The sequence below is a fragment of the Labeo rohita genome, chromosome 7, assembly GCF_022985175.1.
Source record: "Labeo rohita strain BAU-BD-2019 chromosome 7, IGBB_LRoh.1.0, whole genome shotgun sequence".
NCBI lineage: Eukaryota > Metazoa > Chordata > Actinopteri > Cypriniformes > Cyprinidae > Labeo > Labeo rohita.
Genome location: NC_066875.1, coordinates 39,004,680 through 39,030,297, shown reverse-complemented (window position 1 = coordinate 39,030,297; position 25,618 = coordinate 39,004,680). Strand labels below are relative to the sequence as shown.

General features: G+C 35.9%; 1 protein-coding gene across 1 annotated transcript in view; it reads left to right on the top strand.

The window, feature by feature from the left end:
- Nucleotides 1-2,480: 2,480 nt before the first annotated feature.
- dvl2 (dishevelled segment polarity protein 2) overlaps nucleotides 2,481-25,618 on the top strand; it is a 23,366-nt gene continuing 228 nt past the window's right edge. Inside the window, exons 1-15 of the mRNA XM_051113771.1 lie at nucleotides 2,481-3,017; nucleotides 11,213-11,282; nucleotides 12,199-12,344; nucleotides 16,001-16,110; nucleotides 16,227-16,356; nucleotides 17,021-17,108; nucleotides 18,128-18,197; nucleotides 18,295-18,434; nucleotides 18,743-18,819; nucleotides 19,115-19,182; nucleotides 21,149-21,271; nucleotides 21,351-21,482; nucleotides 21,608-21,784; nucleotides 21,881-22,099; nucleotides 23,884-25,618. The exon at nucleotides 23,884-25,618 is cut by the window's right edge and continues 228 nt beyond it. Of these exons, the coding sequence (XP_050969728.1) occupies nucleotides 2,857-3,017; nucleotides 11,213-11,282; nucleotides 12,199-12,344; nucleotides 16,001-16,110; nucleotides 16,227-16,356; nucleotides 17,021-17,108; nucleotides 18,128-18,197; nucleotides 18,295-18,434; nucleotides 18,743-18,819; nucleotides 19,115-19,182; nucleotides 21,149-21,271; nucleotides 21,351-21,482; nucleotides 21,608-21,784; nucleotides 21,881-22,099; nucleotides 23,884-24,434 (2,262 nt within the window). The 5' untranslated portion in view covers nucleotides 2,481-2,856 and the 3' untranslated portion in view covers nucleotides 24,435-25,618. The remainder of the gene's footprint in view (nucleotides 3,018-11,212; nucleotides 11,283-12,198; nucleotides 12,345-16,000; nucleotides 16,111-16,226; nucleotides 16,357-17,020; nucleotides 17,109-18,127; nucleotides 18,198-18,294; nucleotides 18,435-18,742; nucleotides 18,820-19,114; nucleotides 19,183-21,148; nucleotides 21,272-21,350; nucleotides 21,483-21,607; nucleotides 21,785-21,880; nucleotides 22,100-23,883) is intronic.

Below are 25,618 nucleotides of genomic sequence, written 5' to 3'. Positions count from 1 at the left end.
AAATCGGGGCACCAATGAAGTCCATTATATAGAGAAAAATCCTGAAATGCTTGCCTCAAAAAACATAATTTCTTCACGACTAAAGACAGAAAGACATGAACATCTTGGATGACAAGGGGGTGAGTAAATTATTTTTGAATTCTGGAAGTGGAGTTCTCCTTTAAGTAATTTTTCTAAACATGCCTTAGAAATAAACAGTACTGGTGTGCATCTTGAGACAAAACAAAGGCACTAATATATTTTAGGATCAGTCAGTGCAAGTTTCTTTCAGTTGAAACAGCTCAGACTTACATTTTAGTCTAGGACTAGGCTTAAGCCTTGTCTGTGAAACTGGGGGTTAATGTAACAAGTTGTCAGAATGGCAAAATGAAGTTTATCGACAATGATTTGTCAATATCAATATCAATAGACCAAATATCTACAGTAAAAACTCAACACATCTAATTTGCAATGTATTATAGGTTATTAATGGCTGTAAATAAGAACGAAAAAGTATCACTAAAAGATTAAACTATTCTTTTGATGTTTTCGAACAAATTATTATCATTCATGTTCGTGGATTGATTCATATTTGTCTTTAGCTCAGGTTCTTTTAGAGGAGCGTGACTGTTTTCCTGTTTTCAAAGCTTTTGACTATCCACCTTTTTCCTGAGTTGCTGACGAGTGGCACCATGAAGGATTCTAACTTCTATTTGGATGCTTTCGTATTCCGGTCTCCATAGAAATCTGTGTTAAAACGGACTGAACTGAAACTTTTTTAATATAACTAAATATAAAAATGTCTACAGGTTTACCGTTATATTATCAGGAAAATATGTTAATTTGACTAGAAACACCAGAGAAAGGAAATCTGAAGCACCGCTCTAGTTGGGCGGGACTGACATGTTCATAAAAAGGTGGATCGCACAAGCCAATTGGTTGGAACTGAATGAACACGCCCAATTTACCGAACAAGTCGGTTCTGCATTTATTCGATGCTCAGAGCAAGGCAGATGCTTGTACAAAACAACATTAATGAATCATTTGAGTGAATGATTTAATGACTCATAACACAAACAGCTGCTACCTACTGGTGTTACCTGCAGAAGGGATCTGTGAATAAATCTTTTAGTGAAGTGATTCAAAAGATCCGAGTCATTGGAATGAAACAAAATACAAGCATGGGATTACAAGCATTTGTAATACAATACAACATTAACGGTATGGCGAATCGGTTGAGTGAATGATTCAATGACTTACTTATAAATCAAAACACAACAGTTGCCACCTGCTGGCGTAACCTATCAGAAAAGGATCGCAAATTAATCTGATTCAAAACATTCCAAGTCATTGGGATGAATCTAAATTTAAGCGAGCATCAGGGAGCATTTCATTGGTTGGACCTACTGAATGAACACGCCTCATTTACAAAAGGAGTCGGATTTGAATATGAGCAAGGCTTGGAGCTGTACTTATGTGTGTAATACAATACCGATTTGGTGAATTGGTAAGTCATAATAACAGAACAGAATAAATATTTTAGTGAACTGTTTCAAAACATTCTGGCTTGGTTTCACAGACAGGGCTAAACCAGAATTAGGTCACAATTCAGTTAGGGCATTTTATGCTTTAGGAAAAAACATTACTTGTGTGCATCTTGAGACAAAACAAATGCTGATATGTTAAGATCAGTCAGTGCAAGTTTCTTTCAGTTGAAACAGCCCAGACTTTTAGTCTAGGACTAGGCTTAAGCTTTGTCAGTGAAACTGGGAGTACGAGTCATTGGGATAAATCAAAATTCATTGGTTGGACCCACAGAACAAACACGCCTGGTTTACTAAATGAGTCGGTTTTTAATATGAGCAAGCTTGAATGTTTTTAATACAATACAACGTTTAAGATTTAGTGAATTGGTTGAGTGAATGATTCAATGACTCAAGTCATAACGCAACAGATGCCACCTACAGGCGACTTCTTCTGCAAAAAGGGTTGCAAATTCAGAGTCACTGAGATTAATAAAAATTTAAGGGAGCATTTCGTTGGTTGGACCTACTGAACGAACACACCCCATTTACTAAAGCGTAGGTTTTGAATATGAGCAAGGCTCAGATGTTTGTAATACAATACAACATTAACGATTTGGTGAATCAGTTGAGTAACTGATTCAATGACTCAATTATAGGTCATAACACAACAGTTGCCTCTTACTGGCGACGTCTCCTGCAAAAAAAGGATTCGCAAATAAATCTATTAGGAAACTGATTTAAAACATTCCGAGTCATTGGGATGACTCAAAATTCAAGCTTGGGAGCATCAGGGCATTTCATTGGTTGGTTCTACGCCCTGCTTGCCTTTTTGGCGTAAACTGCAGAACGCGTTCGCAAATAAATCTCTTAGGGAACTGAATCAAAAGATTCGATTCACTGGAATGAATCAAAATTCCCACCTAGTATCACAAAAGCACTCATATGGACATGCCCCAGTACAAGCGAACCAGTGGGAAGTCCTGGGCGCTGCTGTTTCGTCACACGCCGCGCTGGCCCGAGCCGAAGAGAAGTATTTCAAATCCCCCATGTGTTTTTGTACGGGGGGAGATGTTGTTACAGGGTAGCTGTTTGTAGGTGTGTTTTTAACGTTTGAGCAGATCATGACACTTTTGAGCGTCCAAGACACCAAAAGTTAGGTACAATAGCGCTGTTTTTCTTTGTTTATGCTGGATGCGCTAGCCAGGGCAGTGTTATTGGATAGTAGTATTGTGGTCTAGACGAGTTTTCTCAACCCCCTTCTCTCCGGAGCGCTGGCTAACATTAGCAGCATAGCTGCTGCCTCTTCCATACTTTCGTAGAACAACGGGAAAGTTGAGTTGAGTTGGGAGACATGGCGGAGACTAAAATAATTTATCACATTGACGAAGAGGAGACGCCGTACTTGGTGAAGATTCCCATAGCGGCCGAGAAAATCACTCTTCTGGATTTTAAACAGGTCTTGAACAAGCCGAACTACAAATTCTTCTTCAAGTCTATGGACCAGGACTTCGGGTAAGTTTAGTGAATGCGGGAAAACACACAAAGATGTGCGCGAATAGCCAAAACAAAGCAGTTTTTATATGTGTAGGGGGGAAAAAATTTTTGTATGTCGTGTCAAATGTTGTTGTGAGGGTTAGGTAAGGGTTTTCCACGAGAAGGACACTGGTGTGGGTGGTCTAGTTGTATCAAGCCATCAGTGCAAAGGAACTCGACAAGAGTTTATCAGTTTCTGCCGTCGGACTTTACAGGTATAGGCAAAATGGAAAAATACCAAGTTCATAAAATTACTTGTGTTGTATGACACTGATTGTATACCTATAAGCAACTGTTTTATGTGAAATATAGTCATAATCTCTTAAGGCCGATGTAGGATAAACAATTTCTTAAATAGTTTTTAATGTGTACTACCGGTTAAAAGTTTGGGGTACAATAAAAAAAAACAAAAAAACAATACTATTATTCATCAATGACACATTAAAGTGATCAAAAATTACAGTCAAGTATTACAGTGTTACAAAAGATTTAGATTTTATGTAAATATTGCATTTTCGAACATTCTGTTAGAAAAATAATTCTTGTTATCACAGGAATAAACTGACATTTTCACAGTTTTACTGTTTTTATTGTATTCCTATTAAATAATTGCTATATTTTTGAACGTACGAGACATCCTCAAAAACTAAAAATCTTACTGACCCCAGGTTTTTAGTAGTGTGTACTCTGTAGCTGTTCTGTCTTCTATCTACATATAAGATCTCATATGTCTCTTGTAGTGAAATTCTCATCGTTTCCCTCAGCTCTTTGCATACGGGCCAAGTTTTTAGTGTCCCCCTGCTGTCTTGCCAGTCTTTTTTTTTTAATAAAGAGTGGAGTTCTTTGTCTCTGACCGCATATTTGGCCTGAATCGTCCTGCCATGGACAGAATACCAGCCAATAAATCTTAGCCACGTACTTGTCAGTTATGCATTCTCCAGATGCTACTGGAATGTCTGTGGTAATCTTAGCAAATTAGGATGTTATCATCTGACTGTAAATACTCCATCAGTTTGACATCTTACACTTAAGCTGATTTTGATGTGAATCAAAGACATTCACCTGAAGCACTGTAAATGTAGAGCCACACTAAAACACATGTATACTGCCTGTCAACTATTTTTAGTGCTGTTGAAGTCATGACAGTGTTAATTTATAATATTTATAATGTTTTATTTGATTACAATACACTGCGGAAGCTTGTTTCCATTACAGGAAAAAAATTAAAAGGTTTATTAAAAGTTTATATTTTACCATTCTGACTTTTTCACACAATTGTGAGAAAAAAGTCTGAATTGTGAGATAAATACTTAAAATTGTGAGACAAAAGGTATGAAATGTGAAGGGGAAAAAAGCACAATATTTGTTTATTTTTATTCCGTGTTGGAAACAAAAAAACAGAACTGCAAGACTTATGAGGAAAAAAAGTCAAAATTGTGAGATGTAAACTCAGAATTCAGACTTTTTTCTTTAAATTCTGACATACAAACTTACATTTAAAGAGATGTAGAATAAAGTTTATATCTCACAGTTTTGAGTTTGTATCTGTCAATTCTGACTTGTCTGAGAATTGAGTTTGCATTTTGCAATTCTCTAAATAGTGAGAAAAAATGTCAGGATTAACTTGTTTTATTATATGTGCTTACAGACCATAGTAAATTAAAAGGTAATTGCAGCTATTTACCTCACAACTTTTACTTTTCCTCCTCACATTTCTGAGTTTATATCTTAGAATTTTGACTTTTCTCACAATTGTGATAAGATTTTCTTTTTTTCCCACTATTGTGGAAAAAAAGTCAGAATTGTGAGATGAAAACTTAAAATTGTGAAACACAAAATTAGAAATGTAAAAAGCACAATATATATTTTTTGTTTTTAATCTGTGTTGGAAACAAAAAACAACTGTAAGACTTATGAGAGAAAGTCAAAATTGTGAGATGTAAACTGAGAATTCTGACTTTTTTCTTTAAATTCTGACTTTGTTTATTTAAATTGTGACTTACAAACCCTTTAAATTTAAAGACATATAAAAAAAGTTTATATCTCACATTTCTGAGTTTTGAGAATTTATTTTTTTTCACAATTGTGAGAAAAATGTCTGAATTGTGAGATAAAAACTTAATTGTGACACAAAAAGATAGAAACATGAAAAGCACAATACATATATTTTTATTTTTAATCCGTGTTGGAAACAAAAAAAAGAACTGTAAGAATTGTGAGATGTATAAAGTTTATATCTCACATTTCTGAGTTTATATCTGTCAATTCTGACCTTTTTTTTTTCCTGAGAATTGAGTTTGCACTTTGCAGTTTTCCGAATTGTGAGATAAACTGTCAGGATTACCTTTTTTTTGAGTTTATATTTTTTTATTTTGTGCACAAAACTTTTATAATATGTGCTTACAGACCATAGTAGATTAAATGGCAATGGCAATGGTTTACCTCACAACTGTAACTTTTTTCCCCTCACATTTCTGAGTTTATATCTTACAACAAAAAGTGCAACAAAAAGTTAGAATTTTTTTTTTTTTACATTTTTATTCCATGTTTTAAACAAAAAACACAACTGCAAGACTTTTGAGAAAAAAAAGTCAGAATTGTGAGATGTAAACTCAGAATTCTGACTTTTTTCTTTAAATTCTGGCTTACAAACTCTTTAAAGAGATATAAAATAAAGTTTGTGTCTCACATTTCTGCGTTTACATCTGAACTTTTTTTCTAAGAATTGAATTTGGACATTGCAATTTTCTGAATTGTGAGATAAAATGCCACTACGAACATTATTTATTTATTTATTTATTTTTTCCATGCCGGAAACTGCTTCAATAATATGCGCTTACAGACCATAGCAATAAACAATAGAGTAACAGAGGGTCTTTTCTGTTTTTCTCATTAATAGTGAGGGTTTTGCTAGTTAGCTTTTTCTGACCCTGCAGCCAAAATATCAGTCAGCTGTATCTGATTCCAGTAAAATAGTGCTAAATTGGTGTAACTACATTACTGTGATCTGATTTTTCTTGATTTTACCAGAAAGCGAAATCTGAAGACTTGATCGCTTCTTCTTTCCTGCCACGGAAGAAAGGCCGTGAATGTCTCGCCAGTTTTTGTTATTGTGGAAAAGGGTGGACGTGTGTGTATTATTGTTGAACGGCGTTGGATGTGGATGTAAGCTGATACGGTAGTGGAGTGGGGTAGAGAGCAGGCGGCGGCGCTGTGATGCTGCAGCGCTGATTTGCAGTGTGTCGTGCCAGCTGTCAGTCTGACTGTGTGTGGCAGGGGCTGGGGTTGCTCCGTGTTTGGGGAGGGATATGCTTGGAGGTTGGAGACGGGCCATTTGCTTAGTGTCTGGGATAGAATCAACAGAAAGAGAATGAGTGAGAGAGAGAGAAAGGAGCAGGGTCTCTCCAGGCCCCCTCTACATTCTCTTCCGCTTTTTTTTTCTTTTACATCCCCTTAAGAGTGCAGACCAGATTCCAGTGCAGTTTTATTCCTCTTACCTACTTTCTCACACTGCGTAAGCGCAAACAGTTCACATTAAAGTAAATATCCAAATGGCTGCTGCATGGCCAAATTGTAACACGGTCTTAACGCAGACTTAACAAGTCCAGAACTCATTCTGTTATAAGAGCTTTTGTTAAAATCAGGTTGTGCTTTGTGTGTGTGTTATTGTGTGCTGTGTTAGAGGTCAAGGGTTGTTTTTCAAGTACAAATGTTGGGCTTAATTAGCGTCATTAGAGGGTTTGGGGGTGGGATTGTTTCACAAGCGTTAAAATGCAGGAGAGCTTTGCTTTCAGGAAGTGCTTTGTGAAATTGTTGTGGAGTTGCCTCATCTAGTCAAATGTTTGTTTGGGGCAGAAAAGAACTAGCAATGCTTTAAGCACTCAGACAATGAAAAAGAATAAAGAAATGAGAAAATCAATAAAGTTATAATGTTATTTTAATATTAATATAACTATCAGGGGTGTTTCCTATGGCAAGCTTCACACTGTTACTATTGCTGATACATATTAAAATCTCTAAATCTAATGGTTAAACTTTTAATTTAATAATAGTTTTAATGTAAGGGGTTAGTAAGATTCCAGCTGATTAACAGAAATGTCATTTGCTACTTGTTCTAGGGGTGTGCGATTATGGCAAAAATATATCACAAATTTTTTCAGAAATGTCACGATTACCAATTTTATCACGATTCTTTGTCATGTTGGTTTTACTATTTTGCAAGTTGTCTGAGCAGTACAGCCAACTAATTTCACTTCTTTAAAAACAAAGCATTGTACATTGATTCTTAAGAAATCAGCTGTATTAAAGGTCTTCAGTCACGAGCAGGAAGTGATTTTTCTCTTTGTGTTTCGTTGTTTTATTAACGTTAAAAGAACAGTTCACCAAAAAAGAAAATTCTTTCATAGTGTTTTATTTTTTTACGTCATTTACTCGCTCTCAGATTGTTTTTCAGGTTGTCTTTTTTCTGTTGAACGTTATCTATTTTATCATTTCTGTTATTAAACTCAGTATGGACCAGCTACTGTTTGGTTACCCACATTCTTCAAAATATCTTATTTTGCGTTTAGCGCAAGAAAGAAATACAGGTTTGGGGCAACATGTAAGTAAGTAAGTAAATAATGACAGAATTATAATTTTTGGGTGAACTATGCCTGTAATGACAAGCGGCAGCATGTTTAGTACAATTGATCTGCTGTCCCCTTAAGAGCTACACGCATCTAATATTCAGGCACACATCTGTTTTTCTCTTAGTTGTTTACTTTCACTTTAGACGTAAGCAACTGTTTTTATATGCAAACCTTGTGTGTTTTGGCAGAATTAGTAGTTCAGTAATTATTTTCAGTAATTAAAATTCAGTAATTAATTTCAGCTATTTGACAGGATTTTAGTGTGCGTGGGTTTCAGGACAGCACGCATATAAAATGTAATATAAAAGACATTTTTATCGTCCACAATCAAAAATCGTCATATCGCACACCCCTGCTTGTTACTACTATTGTGTGACTAATTGTTTTTGAGCATCCATTTTTATGCCTTGCGAAAGTAACCATTTGTTTTTCTGTGCTGTGTTCTATGTTGTTATGGCAATGAAAATCCTGCTAAATTGTCAACAAGATGTTATCTAGCTGGCTGACATAGATGTGATTTTATCGGATTGTGTTGAGTCTTGGAAACGTCAGTAAGAATGTATGAGCGGACTACACTGATTCAAAAGTTTTGGGTTGGTAATTAAAAAAAAAAAAATTAAAAGAAGTCTCACACTCAAAGGCCACATTTATTTGATCAAAAATACAGTAAAAACTGTAATATTGTAAAATATTATTACAGTTTAAAGTAACCATTTTATATTTTAACATATGCAGTTCATTTCTGTGATGGCAAAGCTGAATTTTCAGCAGTCATTAATGTCACATGATCCTTCAGAAATGAATCTTATATACTGATTTGATGCTTGGGAAACATTGATTATTATTATTATTATTATTATTATTATTATACTATTATTGTAAACAGTTGTGCTGCTTTACATTTTATGGAAACTGCAAGAGTGTTTTTTTAGGACTCAGTGATGAATAAACCTCAAAAGAACAGTGTTTATTTGTAATTTTCCGTTTGTAAAGAAAACTTTGCAATTAGCGAAAATACAAATATTTCAAGTATGTGCAAAAAATGCATTTGCAAATAAAATTGAGAAGTCTTTAATGGTAAGGATGGTGACAAATGTTGGCAGATCAAGTAAAAAAAAAAAATCTGAACTAGTACTGGCCCAATTAGTAAAAAAAAAAAAAAAAAAAAAAAAAAAAAATCCTTATCATTGAGTCCTGTTATTGTTCCACAGACATGCAGTGACCTCAAATTCTGCAGTTTGTAGATTAGACGTGCTGCTATTACATTAGTGTTCAAATGTTCGATTTTTCAAATGTATGAAAATTTCAGTAGTCATATATTTTAAGAGTAACCAGAGCCAGCGACCAAAATATCATACATAATTGGGATATTAACATTAAATATTAAAAAGCATTGTCGCAGTGAGTTGCATGTGCAAGCATCACTCATATTTTCTACCTAAATTGTAAAAACCTAGTATATATTAAGGGTGTAATGATATCAAAATTTTACAATATGATAATATCGCAATATAAAGTCCACGATATGATATTTATTGCAATATTTAAAAAAAGACAAATGAAGAATTGGGGAAGAATTTTATTTTATTTTTTTACATTTTTAAGTTAAATTATTCTACTTAATGCACTTTGAGAGTTCAAAATTAAAAGCTCCAACCCATGCTCTTAACTAAGAACACTTAGGTCAAAAAAAGTCGGTGAATTGACGTGTACCTGAACTTTAATGGAGACTCAACCCTCTTTTTATTTGTGATGTACTGTCTGTCTAAATTACGTTCACATTGGTGTTTAAGGAAGCCAAACAAATTTGAATATAATAATAATAATTAAAAACAATGACAGTAATAGTTCTATACTGTAAAACAGTTGCACTGTAATATAAACGAAAATTAATATTTCATAGGTATTTTTTTTTTTTTTTGTTTACACTAGTAGGGAAATTACATTACTACTTTTCTAATTTCTACACTTGATAGAGATATTTTGAATTTGGACAGCAGTAACGTTACCCATTTAATCTGCTCACTGTCAGCAATTCTTACTGCACTTTTAAGCTTTTATTTTGATGGAAATTACAGTAGAGCTTTTATTTTGAAGGAAGACTCCAGCTTCAGTGAAGGTTTACAAAAGCATGTCTTGCTACAAATCTAGTGAAATGCTGTAGTCATCTTCCACGAAAAATAAAGCATAACTAATGGATGTTGCATTCCCAAACGCACGCTAAACTCACATTATATGCAATAAACAAGTTCACTGCATTCATTGTGAATGGAGCCATTCTCCAAAACATTGGATCACAAGCTGATCAACTGAACACAGTGCGAAAACATATTGCTTTGGGTTTTAGTTTGTTTGACAAATACTGTGCCGATGGTCCAAAACGCATCTTTAAAGACCTTTATGTTAGAATAAGAAGTTTAAATATATTTAAAAAAATACACTTTTTGCCCAGAAGGCCTGTCGTTTCATATTGTCATGTGACCACGATAATAACGACAATTTTTGCGATATCACAATATTAATAATATCGTTACATTCTTAGTATATATATTAACTCCACTGACTGACACTTCAGTTGGTAAGATTTGTTTTTCCTGTAACAATGGAAAGAACAATAAACTAATTAGATCCTTGTTCAAAACAGATATTATCACAGTCCCATATGTGGTTCCATACTGGAATAAATTTGTGCAAAACATTGACTGGAAGAAGGTCTGGCTCTTACCCAGCCGATACCTGCTGACCAACAAAATTAGAGAAATATCATTTAAAATAATTCATAAGTTTTACCCGTCTAATGATCATATTGTTAAAAAATTAAAAAAAAGATATTGATGTAATGTGCACTTTTTGTTCTGTGAATATTGAAACAGTTACCCATTTGTTTTGGCACTGCCCCTTTGTCCAAAGTTTCTGGTCTGACATTTGTATTTTTATTGCTGAAAAAATTGAGAAAGATTTCAAGTTATTTTGGAAGGATGTTCTTTTTGGCCTTTATGACCTCAACAGAACTAAAACTATGCCTAATGAAACTTTCATTATTAATCTCATTATTCTGTTGGCAAAATATTACATTCATAAATGTAAGTTTGTGCATTCCAAAACATCTTTTTTTGCTTTTAACAATGAGGTCAAGCAATATGTCAGCTCGATTAAGCATTCTCTTAATCAAAAGGCAACAAAAACTGTGAATGTTTGTAAACACTTATCTTTTTGTAAATTCGTACTTCCCCTGGCAAAATGTGATGATGTGAGTCTTGTTTATGTTTTGTTTATGTTAAAACACCTGCAATGTTGGAAAATGCACATTTTGTTATTTTTATAATGGAGATTAACATTCCTGTAAATTGTGCAATTGTTGAATAAAGTATTTAAAAAAAAAAAAAAAAAAAAAAAAAAAAACATTCTTAGTATATATATTAACTCTATACCATAATTGAAGTCAAAATATCCTTAATGCATGCATTTATGTATAGATACATAAACCTGTCAAAATGTGTTCCTTCATTTTAATTCTTTGTCTCTTTGGTAATTGTGTCTGCTCAGGGTGGTGAAGGAGGAGATCTCAGACGACAGTGCCAAGCTGCCATGCTTCAACGGAAGAGTTGTCTCCTGGGTAAGAACTGTTCCTGTTCCGTTTCTCTCTGTCAGTCAGCACTAGTTTCCCCCCCCAAACAATATTCTTTTTTACTGTACTGTCATACGATGCCTAATGGTGTCATAACATTTCTTGGTTTTATAAGTGCAAACTGCAACATTTCATTAAACCTCACGGAAGCAGCTCATCCCTGTAGCGACACGTAACAGGGTTGTTTTGATGTATGTCACTGTGAATCTTTGAAGAGCACTATGAGTGTGTGTCAGACCCTTCACACGTAGACTGAAATCCAGCCTCGTCTAAAAGCCCTCAAAGAAAAGCAGGTGCTTAAGTCAAAAGGCTTGGATGAAACCAGATCCACACTGGGATGGAAATAGTAGACTACCGTCAGGATAGCTCAGGGTCCCTTGAGAAGGAGTGTACAATAACCTAGCATCCATTAGCATGAAGAAAGGAGAAGGGCATACAATGCTACTGTATGTGGCCTCTTATAACGAATCTGATGTTTCTTTCTTTTCTCAAGTACATGACTTTGATTTCTTTAACGCATAGGGGTTTGTCGCAGATTGTGAAGATTGCTGATGTGTTTCCTTTTCTTGTTAAGTAAAATTTTCTATTGCAATTCAAGCTTTTTTAAAAGCCTGATTTCCCCAAACAGAGCCGAATAGAGTTTCCTGCCGGCTTGCAGCTATTTACCTCTCCGACTTGGTCCTCATTTAAATCGTAGTTACGTAAACCCCAGACACCGGATATGTTTGACCTGAAGCATTGTGCGATGAGTTTTACACTTTTGAATGAGCTTTGCTAGTATGTGTTGGGTAAAAAAATAATTTGTGTTATTACTGTCATTAGATCTTTTCCCACAGTCCTTTTTAGTTCCTTGTTTTTTATGGATTACATTCACTCTCACACCAATCTTCTCTCTTTCTGTTAGCTGGTGTCCTCAGATACCCCTGCAGCTGAACCCCCAGCCCCTCCAGTAGAAGTCCAGTCTCAGCCCTCACCTCCCCCTCCTCCCCTGCCTCCACCTCCTGCCGAGAGGACGGGCGGCATTGGAGACTCCAGACCCCCTTCCTTCCAGTATGTTAATCTGCATCTCTGTTTCTTGCCATGAATGTCATTTTGTGGTTACTGTCTGCATCAGTACTCTCTCAGTCCCCTTTAAGTGAACACAACCACCCTACAGTGATAAAAATCCATGCACTTTTCATCCCCAAAAAACCTAAACAATTTTAATTATCAAGCTGTTTTGATTTTCTTAGTATGATGTCATAGCGCTCATGCTCCGCCCACAACTGCAGATGGACTGTCCCGTATTAGCATATTTCCTCCCTCAGTCAGTTGTAAGCAGTCCGTAATTTTTTCCACGCTCGAGCAGCTGTGGCGACCTGTCTCGTAAGCAATGCCGGTGTTTTATAGTTGAATGTAAAACTGAACATAAGAGTCTTCATTTTCTCCAGACATCAGAGCCACTGAGGACTGCAGGCTAAGTTCACACTGCAGGCACATGAGCCTTAGTGCTTTTTTTTTTTTCGTAGAGCTGTTTACATTGTTTTAAATGTGGCCAATATCAGATTTCCAGTGTAAACAGATCATGGTTCTGCACCGCATGCGCAAAAGAACGTGAACAGGGTTTCCAGGTTTTCATAACAAAATCCACCCAATTGCTCCGCAAAACTAGTCCAAATCAGGGGGTAAATATCACATTAGTGGGTTCGCATCAACCCACAAAGTAAATAAAAAAAAAAAACAACCCAAGCAACAGTGGAAAAAGTAGCCTGTTTGGCTGGGAAACTGTGGATTTGGCAACATGCTGTCATATGGAAGTAAACATGGAAGACATGAAGTAAGTGATTATGCATTTATTTATTATGTGATCTGCTGCAGAAGCCAGTGAAATTATGCACAGGCAATATGAAAAATAAAGACAAGGATGTGACAAAAGACAGTAGAGTTTTGTACCTTTTATGAAACGAGCCCTCATGTTTTGCTTGTGTATATAGAGTTGTCACTCTAATACTTATGAGTTCTGACACATCATTGTACTTCCACTGATTACCTTTCACAATTGTCTTGATAACTTTGGGTATGCAAAATCTTTGGAGTGTCTCCCGTCATCACAGAATTATGACAGTGTTGATCTAGAGTGATGTAAAAATCACATGAATTCCAACATGTCTATTCAGACCGCAGCCGCATTTTAAAACATCTGACCTGTATCAGATTTGGTACCACATATGGAAACAAAATCTGACTCGAAAAGATCAGATTCCATGTGGTTTGTGCTGTTTATACTGTCGTGACAAAAACAGATCTGAGTCACATGTAAGCAAAAAAATTTGGGCCACTTTTGCCTGCAGTGTGAATGTAGCCTTTCATATGGTACTAAATCTGATTCAGGTCCAATGTTTTGGTGGCGAACTCCAGTCCTGTAGAGCCGCAGCTCTACAGAGCTCAGCTCAAACCCTAATTAAAACTCACCTGCCTGTAGCTTCCTAGTAACCCTTCAGAGCTTGATGAGCATGTTCAGGTGTTTTTGATAGGGGTTGAAACAAAACACTGCAGGGCTGCAGCTCTCCAGGACCGACGTTCTCCACCCCTGCTCTAGATCAACATTCATCACGATTCTGCACTCATGGGAGTCATTCATTTTATTAGCACGTTTAAATGATTCCCTTTAACCCCCCGGAACATGATTGGGCTAGTTTTGAAAAGCAGCTGCGTGGATTTTGTTGTGAAAACCTGGAAACCATGTTCGCGTCGTTCTTTTGCGCATGTGGGTCAGTTCAGAACCGTGATCTGTTCACACTGGAAATCTGATATTGGCCACATTTAAAACAACAATCTGAGCAGATGTCGAAACTGAGCACTAAGGCTCGTAGTGTGAACATAGCCTAGGCTAAGTTCACACTGCAGGCAAATGTGGGCCAAATTTTTTTACTCCCATGTGACTCGGATGTGTTTTTCTCGTGATAGTGTGAACAGCACAAACCACATGGAATCTGATCTTTTCAATTGCCATTTGCGCCACTTCCATGTGTGTTACTAAATCTGATACAGGTCAGATGTTTTGCAATGCAGCCGCAGTCTTATCGGAATTCATGTGACTATTGCGTCACTCTGGATCAACATTCATCACAATTCTTTCGTTTTGCACTTATGGGAGTAGATTCAAAGATTTTACATACCCAAAGTTAAGACAGTTGTGAAAGGTAGTCAGTGGAAGTAAAGCAAAATGAGGGCTTGTATCATAAAAGTTTCAAAACTCTGCTCTCTTTTGTCACATCCTTGTCGTCATTTTTCGTATTGGCTGTGCATAATTTCACTGGCTTCTGCAGCAGATCACACGATAAAAAACGGCTAATCACTCACTTTATGTCCTTCGTGTTTACTTCCGTATGACAGCATTTTCCAACTCCATGGGTTGAAGCAACCCCACTAACGCAATGTTTACCCCCCCCCTGGTTTTGAGGAGCATTTGCGCAGATTTTATTGTAAAAACCTGGCAACCTTGTTCATATTGTTCTTTTGCGCATGTGGATCAGTTCAGAGCTATGATCTGTTCACACTAGAAATTTGATATTGGCCACATTTAAAACAACAATGTGAACAGCAAAACAAAAAAACTGGATGTGAGCAAAAATCTGAATTGAGCACTAAAGCTCTCAGGGTGAACGTAGCCTTAGCTTTACTTGAAGGAAAACACACTTTTTTTATTTATTTATTTATTTTTTTTTAAACTTTGCTTTTCAAAACATACAACCTGCATTATAGATTAGTCAGAATATGTCAAACATTTGCTTTGCAGGATAAAGTAGGGTGTCCTAATTAAATATTACCAAGGCACGCATTCATACAAAAACTTTAAAATGATATAGTGCTTTATAAAATACAGATTGTTTCAAAGTGCTTCACAGCAGTAAAATGGTGTTAATGTTACGCAATTCATCAATTATGAAACACATTAATTTTAGCAGATAATGGTGTCAGACAGTGTGTTTATCAGTTATCAATTAATATAAAGCTGTACAGAATTTGACAAAGTTTAGAAAAATCAGCTTTGCCATCACAAGAATGAATTGCATCGTAAAATAATTTAAAAACTTTGATATTTCATATTTTTTAAAAATCCAGCTGCGTGGATTTTGTTGTGAAAACCTGGAAACCATGTTCGCGTCGTTCTTTTGCGCATGTGGGTCAGTTCAGAACCGTGATCTGTTCACACTGGAAATCTGATATTGGCCACATTTAAAACAACAATCTGAGCAGATGTCGAAACTGAGCACTAAGGCATCTTAGTGGTGTTGTCATCTGGTGTTGTCTTGAAATGTAATCTGATGAATGATAATTGCTGTTAAAAGTATTAAATAAAATACATGTTAGTGAAATTGCGTATTCCTTAAAACTTTCTTGCTTTTTTTTTTACTAATGAACATTACAAAATACTTCTATTCAAGGTAAATGATATGAAACTGTAAAAGCCGTTTGGCTTTTCAGGTAAATCTTGTTTTAAGTATTTTTTTTTTTTTTTAACTCAAAATCAAGGCAAATATACTGATTAAAAACGTGCTGCTTCTCCCCAGTGTAGGTCCCTTGCTCTCAATTTCTTATCAGAGATTGGTTTGCTAGAGGCAACTGGCTTTTAAAAATTTAAGGTTCTCTCAGCATGCAGAGATGTACAGATGTGTCATGAATGTAAATCATTGCATGATGTGTGTGTTTGTGTGTGTGCTCAGCCCCAACACTGCAGGCAGCCTGGAGTCCTTAGATGATCAGACAGAGACGGAGTCAGTCGTGTCTTTCAGGAGAGAGAGACCTCGACCCAGAGAGAGCTTAGAGCAGCACGGTCTGTTCTATCTTCTGTATTGCTTGTTTAAAATCACCTAATAATTTTTTTTTTTAGGTTATTTCAGTGTTGACAAAGTGATCCATGTTTGTTTTGCTGTGCTGTTTCTGTTTCAGGTCCACGTATGAATGGACAGTCCCGTTTGGACAGACACCTGGCTGGCTATGAGAGTGCTACTACAGTGATGAGCAGTGAACTGGACACCACAAGCTTCTGTGATTCAGATGACGATGATACGATGAGCAGGTCAGAGCAAGTGTGCTTGATTAAAGATTGGATTAGGGCTGGGGAAAGTTTCGGAGCGTCAAGAAAATGACACGCTTCACCTTTAAAGTACACTTCAATCACATCTCTGCTTTTAGGTTGTGGGTGAAGTTTTTTTGGGGTCAAAAGGTTATATTTCTGTTATCTGTCAAATGACTAAACAATACAAGAGCATATCAGCATGTGTGCATGCTTTTAGTTTGGCTTCAGTCCAGTGGTTCTTAACTGGTAGCTCACAATCCAAAAAATAGGTTTTGATCTAATCTGGTTTGCATGCAATGAACAATGTTAAATGCAAATAATACAGTGCATAACAATATATTTGCACTAAGCCAGGATAGTAAAAGCAGTAGACTTATGACATCAAAAACCATGCTTCAAATCAAATTCTACAATATTTTGATGCAAATTCATCTGTCACATGGTAGAAGACGAAAGGCAGAATAATTAGACACTCATTTTCAGTATGAATGCACATGGTTTTTAAAAATCTAATAATAAATTACTTATTTTTATGTTTGTATTATGTTTCCATTTGATGTTTTATATAATAAAATCTGTAACCCAAAGCAAAACCAGTTGATAATCACTGTTTAGTCAGTATCGCAGTTTATGCCTTGATTATGAATGTTTATTTTGTGATCAGGTTCAGCAGCTCTACTGAACAGAGCACAGCATCTAGATTGCTGAAACGCCATCGCAGACGCAGGAAACAGCGCCCACGTCTGGAGAGAGTATGAAACACCCTTTTGATTACATTTAAAGGAGAAGTTCACTTCCAGAACAAATATGTAAAGATAATGTACTCACCCTCTTGTCATCCAAGATGTTTGTCTTTTTTTCTTCAGTTGTAAAGAAATTGTTTTTTAAGGAAAACATTTCAGGATTTTTCTCCATATAGTGGACTTCAATGGTGCCCCCGTTTTTGAATATCCAAAATGCAGTTTGAATACAGCTTCAAAAGGCTCTAAATGATCCCATCCGAGGAAGATGGGTCTTATTGAGTAAAACAATCGGTTATTTTCTAAAAAAAAAAAAAAAAAGATATGCTTTTTAACCTCAAACGCTCGTCTTGTCTAGGTCAGCCTGAACTCTGTTTTTTCCCCCAATCTCATTTTCTCCACCAACTTTATAATCGTCCTACATCGCTGCAAAGTGTCTTGAACCAGAAAAAAAGCAGAGCTCAGGCAGACCTAGACAAGATGAGCGTTTGAGGTTAAGAAGTCTCGGCTGGGATCGTTTAGAGCCCTTTGAAGCGGCATTTAAACTGCATTTCGGAAGTTCAAATTTGTGGGCATCATTAAAGTCTGCATTATGGAGAAAAATCCTGAAATGTTTTTTTTCTTTCTCAAAAAAACAATAAGACCGACAAGAACATCATGGATGATAAGGGGGTGAGTACAACTTCTCCTTTAAGGGAGCCCATCAAAAATGCCAGAAATTATTTACTCTCACTTCAAACCTATGACTTATTCTGCAGAACAAAAATAATGATGTTTTGTAAAATTTTGGCAACCAAATTGTTTTGGTTCCTATTTACTTTCATTGAATTTTCTATAGAGGCATTGGAAACTGAAACAGTTTGGTTATCAACATATTTGATGTTCCACAGAAGAAAGTCATACAAGTTTGAAACCACATGAGGGGGAGTAAATGATGACAGAACCTTCATTATTGGGAGGACTGTCTCTTTAAGTATTTGGTGTAGTTGAACAAATTGTTTTAATGAATTCTTGTTTGTGTTTTGTTATAGGCTTCCTCTTTCAGCAGTGTGACAGATTCAACCATGTCCCTAAACATTATTACAGTCACTCTTAACATGGGTCGGTGCCATTTCTTACCTCTTCCTCCATTTCTGTCCTGCTATTTATTAAAAATTAATTGTATTTGTAACATGCTCCATTTTATTGTGTCCTACAGAGAAGTATAATTTCTTGGGCATCAGTATAGTGGGTCAGAGTAATGAGAGAGGTGATGGAGGCATCTACATTGGCTCCATCATGAAGGGAGGAGCTGTAGCTGCAGACGGACGCATTGAACCTGGAGACATGCTGCTGCAGGTGTGTGTGTGTTTGTGTATACACATTCATAAGGAAGAAGTTACAAAGTGATATCTGTCTAATGGAGGACAAGCCTGTCAGATGAGTGACATGTTCGCTGTTTTAATTCCTGTCAAACTTAAATGCTCAACAGTATTCTTAGGTCACACCTAGCTTCAAGACACACACTGCAGCCTTTTCAGTAGTAATTACCTCTAAACAAAGGATCAGTACTTTGACTGCTGCAGGGTTAATGCAGTTTGGTTTTAATTACTGCTTCTGATGTTTGTTAAACTGGTTGTTTCACTGTTGTCTTTTTTTCTGTGCAGGTGAATGACATCAACTTTGAGAACATGAGTAATGATGATGCAGTCAGGGTGCTCCGCGAGATTGTCCATAAACCTGGGTGAGTCAGTGAGAGCTGCATTAAGTGAACGTTGCATTTTTAAAATTTACAGTTTCATAATTTATCGTTCTATTTCTGGCAAAACAGTGAATCATTATAAACACTTGCAGCTATTGTGGTGCTGTTCATGTGCACTTGTCTGATAAATATATTGCTATCTTTTAAATTTATTAATTTAGTCAGGACCTGAAGAATGGAGAATTGCTGTAGGAGGACCAATTATTGCACTTATTATTAGTATATATGAGTAGACAGTAATATATAACCTGCAATAATATTGCTTTTATTCTCCTAGACCCATCACCCTGACTGTGGCAAAATGTTGGGACCCTTCTCCACAGGGCTATTTCACCCTGCCACGCAGTGAGTCTTCTTTTAATTTGTTTAATTTATGAAATAAATACAGAAATGATATATAATTATTTAACTTAAATTATTCCATGTAATTTGTTAGGTCCAGTACATTACTGTTCAAAAGTTTGGGGTCAGTAGTATTTTATTTATTTGAAAGGATTTAATGATTTTATTCAGCAGGGATGCATTACATTGGACAGTAAAGACAGTTATAATGTTACAGAAGAATTCAAATAAATGCTGTTGTTTTAAGTTTTCTCTTCATCAAAGAATCCTGAGGGAAAAAAAAATATCAAGGTCTCCACCTAAATATTAAGCAGCACAACTGTTTTCAACATTGATAATAATAAGAATTTTTAGCACTAAATCAGCATGTTAGAATGATTTCTGAAAGATCATGTGACACTGAAGACTGGAGTAATGATTCTGAAAATTCAGCTTTGCCATCGCAGGACTAAATTGCATTTTAAAATGCATTGAAGTAGAAAACATTTATTTTGAATTGTAATAAAATTTCACAATATTACAGTTTTAACAAATAAATCCAGCCTTGTTGAGTGTAACTGACGACTTTCAAAAACATTTAAAAGTCCTGCTGACCTGAAACTTTTAAAGGATTAATTTACTTCCAGAATAAAAAATTCCTGATAATTTACTCATCCTCATGTCATCCAAGATGTTCATGTCTTTCTTTCTTCAATCAGAAAGAGATTTAAAGGAGAAGTCCACTTCCAAAACAAAGATTCACATATAATGTACTCACCCCCTTGTCATCCAAGATCTCCATGTCTTTCTTTCTTCAGTTGTAAAGAAATTGTTTTTTGAGGAAAACATTTCAGCATTTTTCTCTGTATAATGGACTGGTATTGTGCCCGGAGTTTGAACTTTCAAAATGCAGCTTCAAACGATCCCAAATGTGGTTGTAAACAGTCCCAGCCGAGGAAGAGGGGTCTTATCTAGCGAAACGATCGGTTATTTTCATTAAAAAATAAAATTTCAATACTTTTTAATCTTAAATGCTCGTCTTGCCTTGCTCTCCCTGAACTCAAAATCATCCTACATCGCTGCAGAAGTACCGACCCAGTCTTTGCAAAGTGAACATGCAAAGAAGATCAAACACCCTTAACAAAAAAGGTAAAACAGCCATATAGGACGATGTTGAAGTTGAGGGAGAACATGAGATGGGAGTTTTTTGACATACCCTAACTGTCATGAACCGGGAGAAAACAGTCCAGACAAAGTAAGACAAGATGAGCGTTTGACATTAAAAAGTGTATTATTTTTATGAAAATAACCGATTGTTACGCTAGATAAGACCCTTCTTTCTCGACTGGGATCGTTTACAGCCGCATTTGGGATCATTTGAAGCTGCATTTTAACTGCATTTTGGAAGTTCAAAATCAGGGCACCATATCAGTCCATTATATGGAGAAAAATGCTGAAATGTTTTCCTCAAAAAACATAATTTCCTTACGACTGAAGATAGAAAGACATAAACATCTTGGATGACAAGGGGGTGAGTACATTATATGTGAATCTTTGTTTTGGAAGTGGAGTATGGAATATGGAGAATAATCATGGAGTATTTTCCTCAAAAACCTTAATTTCTTTTCGACTGAAGAAAAAAAGATATAAACATCTTGGATGTAATGGGGGTGAGTAAATTATCAGGAAATTTTGGTAACACTTTATTTTAAGGTGTCCTTATTACACATACTACATGTACTTACTATTATAATAACAATAAATTATGCATTATTACATGCAAGTAACCCTAAGCCAAAACCTAATCCTAGCCCTAACCATATAGTAAATACATGTAGTTATTTAATATTACTCAGTACTTAAATGTATAATTACACTGTAACAAAGACACTCAAAATTTTTAGTCTTCAAGTGAACTAATCCTTCAAATAATAATGTAAATATATTATCTGAGACGTTTATCTGACATCCTCCCCATCTTGTGTGTCAGATGAGCCGATCCAGCCGATAGACCCAGCAGCATGGGTCAATCATTCAGTAGCTCTCACAGGGGCGTTTCCATCCTACCCGAGCAGCACAATCACCTCCAGCTCATCTGTCACTGAAACTGAACGTAAGTATTGCGCAAAATGTGTTTTACAAGTACATTCTCTCTTAGCCCTATTATTTATTCTCTCTTTCTCTGTCTGTAGGCTTTGACGATTTTAACCTGTCTCTTCGCTCTGACATGGCATCGGTTGCTAAGGCCATGGCATCTCCAGAGTCCGGCCTGGAGGTCAGAGACCGAATGTGGCTGAAGATCACCATTCCCAATGCCTTCCTAGGTAAAAGACTTACCTGAGACTGATTTTACACATGGTTCCTAAATTATCTGTGTGACTGAGACAAATGGACCTTCAGTCTAACCCCATGTTTGTTTTTCTCTGACTTTATTATTGTGTGTGTTTAGGTTCTGATGTGGTTGAGTGGTTGTACCATCACATTGATGGGTTTCAGGACAGACGGGAAGCCCGTAAATATGCCAGCAACCTACTAAAGGCTGGTTTCATCAGACACACTGTTAACAAGATCACCTTCTCTGAACAGTGCTATTACATATTTGGAGACTTCAGTAACTGTGAAAATTGTAAGAAGCGTCAGCTTTTCTTTTAGATAATATTTTAAAGAAAAAAATACACATACAGTACAACAAAAACAATCTCTCACTTCTTCTTCCCGTCAGACATGGCCAACCTGTCTCTTAACGATAATGATGGATCCAGCGGTGCTTCAGACCAGGACACTCTGGCCCCTCTTCCATTGCCAGGGGCAACACCGTGGCCTCTGCTCCACTCTTTCACTTACCAGTATCCTCACCCCTATTCCACCCAGCCACCTCCCTACCATGAGCTCTCCAACTACAGCTACGGCCCAGGCAGTGCAGGCAGCCAGCACAGTGAAGGTAACACATTACACTGACCCTCAGGCACAAAATGTGTGAACAAATTGCTAGAAATTTCTTGAATCAGAACTTAGTCCACATTGACTACCATTGAAAGGTTTGTGATCAGATTTTTTTTTTTTTTTTTGAGGAATTCATTCTTTTATTCAGCAAGGATGCTTAAAATTTATTAAAATTGACAGTAATAACTTTTAAATTGCTATAAAAAATTGTATTTCAAATAAATGCTGCTCTTTTCAGGTTTCTATTCATCAATCCTGAATTCAAGAATCCTTAAATGTATGATGTTTTCACAAAAATATTAAGCAGCACAACTGTTTTCAACATTGATAATAATGTGAATGGCAGTGTATATCCATTTTTTTTTTTTTTTTTTTTTTCATTATGGAACTAAAACTGGAAAGAAAAAATATGCTGGACAAATATGCTGCATTTAAAAAAATGTATTAGTATTTATTAAGTTTTGTTGTTTTTCTGTTATTTTAATTCACACTACCAGTCAAAAGTATTTTTTTTTTTAAAGATTTTTTTAAAAGAAGTCTCTTCTGCTCACCAAGCCTGCATTTATTTGATCCAAAGTACAGCAAAAGCAGTAAAATATTTTATTGAAAATATTGAAATATTTTTACTATTTAAAACAACTGCGTTTTATTTGAATATATTTTAAAATGTAATTTATTCCTGTGATCAAAGCTAATTTTTCAGCATCATTACTCCAGTTTTCAGTGTCACATAATCCTTCAGAATCATACTAATATGCTGATTTGCTGTTCAAGAAACAGTTTTTAAAAGTATTATTATTATCATCATCAATATTTAAAGCTGTTGAGTACTTTTTTTTTTTTTTTTTTAGGGATTCTTTGATGAATAGAAAGATCCAAAGATCTGCATTTATCCGAAATAAAAAAAAACACGTTTGTAACATTATACACTATACCATTCAAAAGCTTGAAGTCAGTGTATATATGTATATGTGTGTGTGTATATATATATATATATATATATATATATATAAAAAAAATAATATTATTATTATTATTATTATTATTATTATTATTATTTATTTATTTTTTTTTGGGAAAGAAACTTAATAGTTTTATTTACCAAGGATGCTTTAAATTGATCAAAAGTGGTAATAAAGACATTTATGTTGTTACAAAACATTTCTATTTCAGATAAATGCTGTTCTTCTGAACTTTCTATTCATCAAAGAAACCTGAAAAAATTCCACTCAGCTGTTTTCAACATGGTAGTAATAAATGTTTTTTGAGCAGCAAATCGGAATATTAGAATGATTTCTGAAGGATCATGTGACTGGAGTAATGATGCTACAAATTCAGCTTTGAAATCACAGGAATAAATTTACATTTTAAAATATATTTAAATAGAAAACGATTATTATAAATAGTAATAAATATTTTTTTAACATTTTTTTTCTGTGTTTGCTGTACTTTGGATTAAATAAATGCAGGCTTAGTGAGCAGAAGAGATTTAAAAAAAAAATCAAACTGTAAAAATCTTACAATTTAAAAACTTTTGACTGGTAGGGTACATAATGGTGTATAAGTGGTAGTAGTAACAATAATAATTTTTAAAAATGTTGTTTTCTGACTATAAGCTTTATTTTTTATTTATACTGGTATACAAGTAAAATTTATTATTATCATTAAACTTCAAAGTTGCCATGATAATCAGCATGCCTCGTGTTTTCTAGCAGCCATGTGCAGTTAGTTTTTTTTTTTTTGTGCCTGTTAACACCCTGTTTTTTCGTCTCTTTTTCTCAGGGAGTCACAGCAGTGGCTCCACACGCAGTGATGGAGAAAAGAGACGAGGCACTAAAAGCGTATCTGGCAGTACAGCGGGCGGTAGCGTGCGTGATGATAAATCTCCCGGTGGGGGCGGGGCTGATTCGCGCTCTGGCAGCGGCAGCGAATCAGATTACTCTGTTCGCAGCAGCCTGAGACGAGACCACGGCTCAGCCACGCCCAGCGAACACAGCCGCTCCAGTCAGCGCTCGAGTCAGCGCTCGCATCATCGCGTCCCGCCAGCTCATCTCGCCCCGTACCCGCCTGGAATCCCGATCCCTTACAACCCAATGATGGTGATGATGGTGCCCCAACATCCACACCCACACCTAGCACTTGGAGCCCCACACCCACAAACGCCTACTTTGCCGCCCCACCCTGGCTTGCCACCCTCCGGCACCCCCGGTGGGCCTCCGGGAGCTCCACCCACCCGAGACCTGGGCTCCGTCCCGCCTGAGCTAACTGCCTCTAGGCAGTCTTTCCACCTGGCCATGGGCAACCCCAGTGAGTTTTTTGTGGATGTGATGTAATGAAGGATGTAACCGTCGATGCACAAGTGAAGGAGTGAATGCAGAGAGGTTGTAATCACATGATAACTGTGAGTTCGACTCTGTGACTGACAGAGATGTAGTTTACTGTATCAGTGCAGCTCTTTAGAGTTAGTGTTTGTCCTTGACGGTAGGAACAGGGTTTTCGGAAGGGTAGGAAGTCTTGCATAGCACAGACTTCAAAATCTATTTTGTCTTTGCGGAATTTACCACAACAGGGTCTGGCCTTCTTAAATGACTGAAAAAATTGGCTTTTTTTTAAAATCCTGTTATTTTGCTTAAACATTTCCACAAATTGCTCGAAGGCCTTTAAGATCTCATGAATTTCCAGGAGATTTTTCTAAAAGCAAATTCAATTCGCTTTACACCTTTTAAATGACCAACATTATATACGCTAGAATACAAAAATGCTTTTAAGATAACAGTGATAACTTTAAAACGAATAAAGTAAGAAGCTTGTTTCTGTCATGGGATAAAAACATAAAAAGGCAATTGCAACTTTTTTCACAAGACTTTTTTTTTTTTTTAACTCAATTCTGAGAAAAAAGTCAGAATTGTGAGATAAACTGCCAGTTGTGAGGGGGAAAGTGTAAAAAAATTTTTTTTTTTTAATTTTTTAATAAATAGAACTTGCAGACTAAGAATTCAGAGGAAAAAAAGGTTAGAATTGCAGGATATAAACTTCTAAAAAAAAATTCTAAGTTTATATTTCACAACTCGTTTTTCTCAGAATTGCAAGGGGAAATTGTGAGATTTAAGAGAGACAATTACCTTTGGGCTTTCATAATAAAAGGCATGCCTTCAGAAACCTTTAAAAGGATTCAGATGTTTGTAACAATCGATCAGGTGTATTATGTCTCTAAGTAGTGCTTTAAAGTGTACTAAGGAATTCTGAAAGCTTTTCTCTCATGTACTATGTACAGTACGCTTTAAAAAATGCCTTTGTAAACTGTCTTTGTACTGCTGAATGGAGCCAGCATTCATGGAAACAAATATTCAGTTTCTGAGGTTTCAAGAACTCTTCAGATTCCTGGTCTTGGAAAGCAAAGATTTGCTGGTACCCTCACAAATAGGCAGACTATAAAATGATTGTGCTAAAACGGTACATGCAGAGGAAGTTTTAACCCCATTAAAGGTACTTTCTGGGTAGAATGGGTTGTTTATTC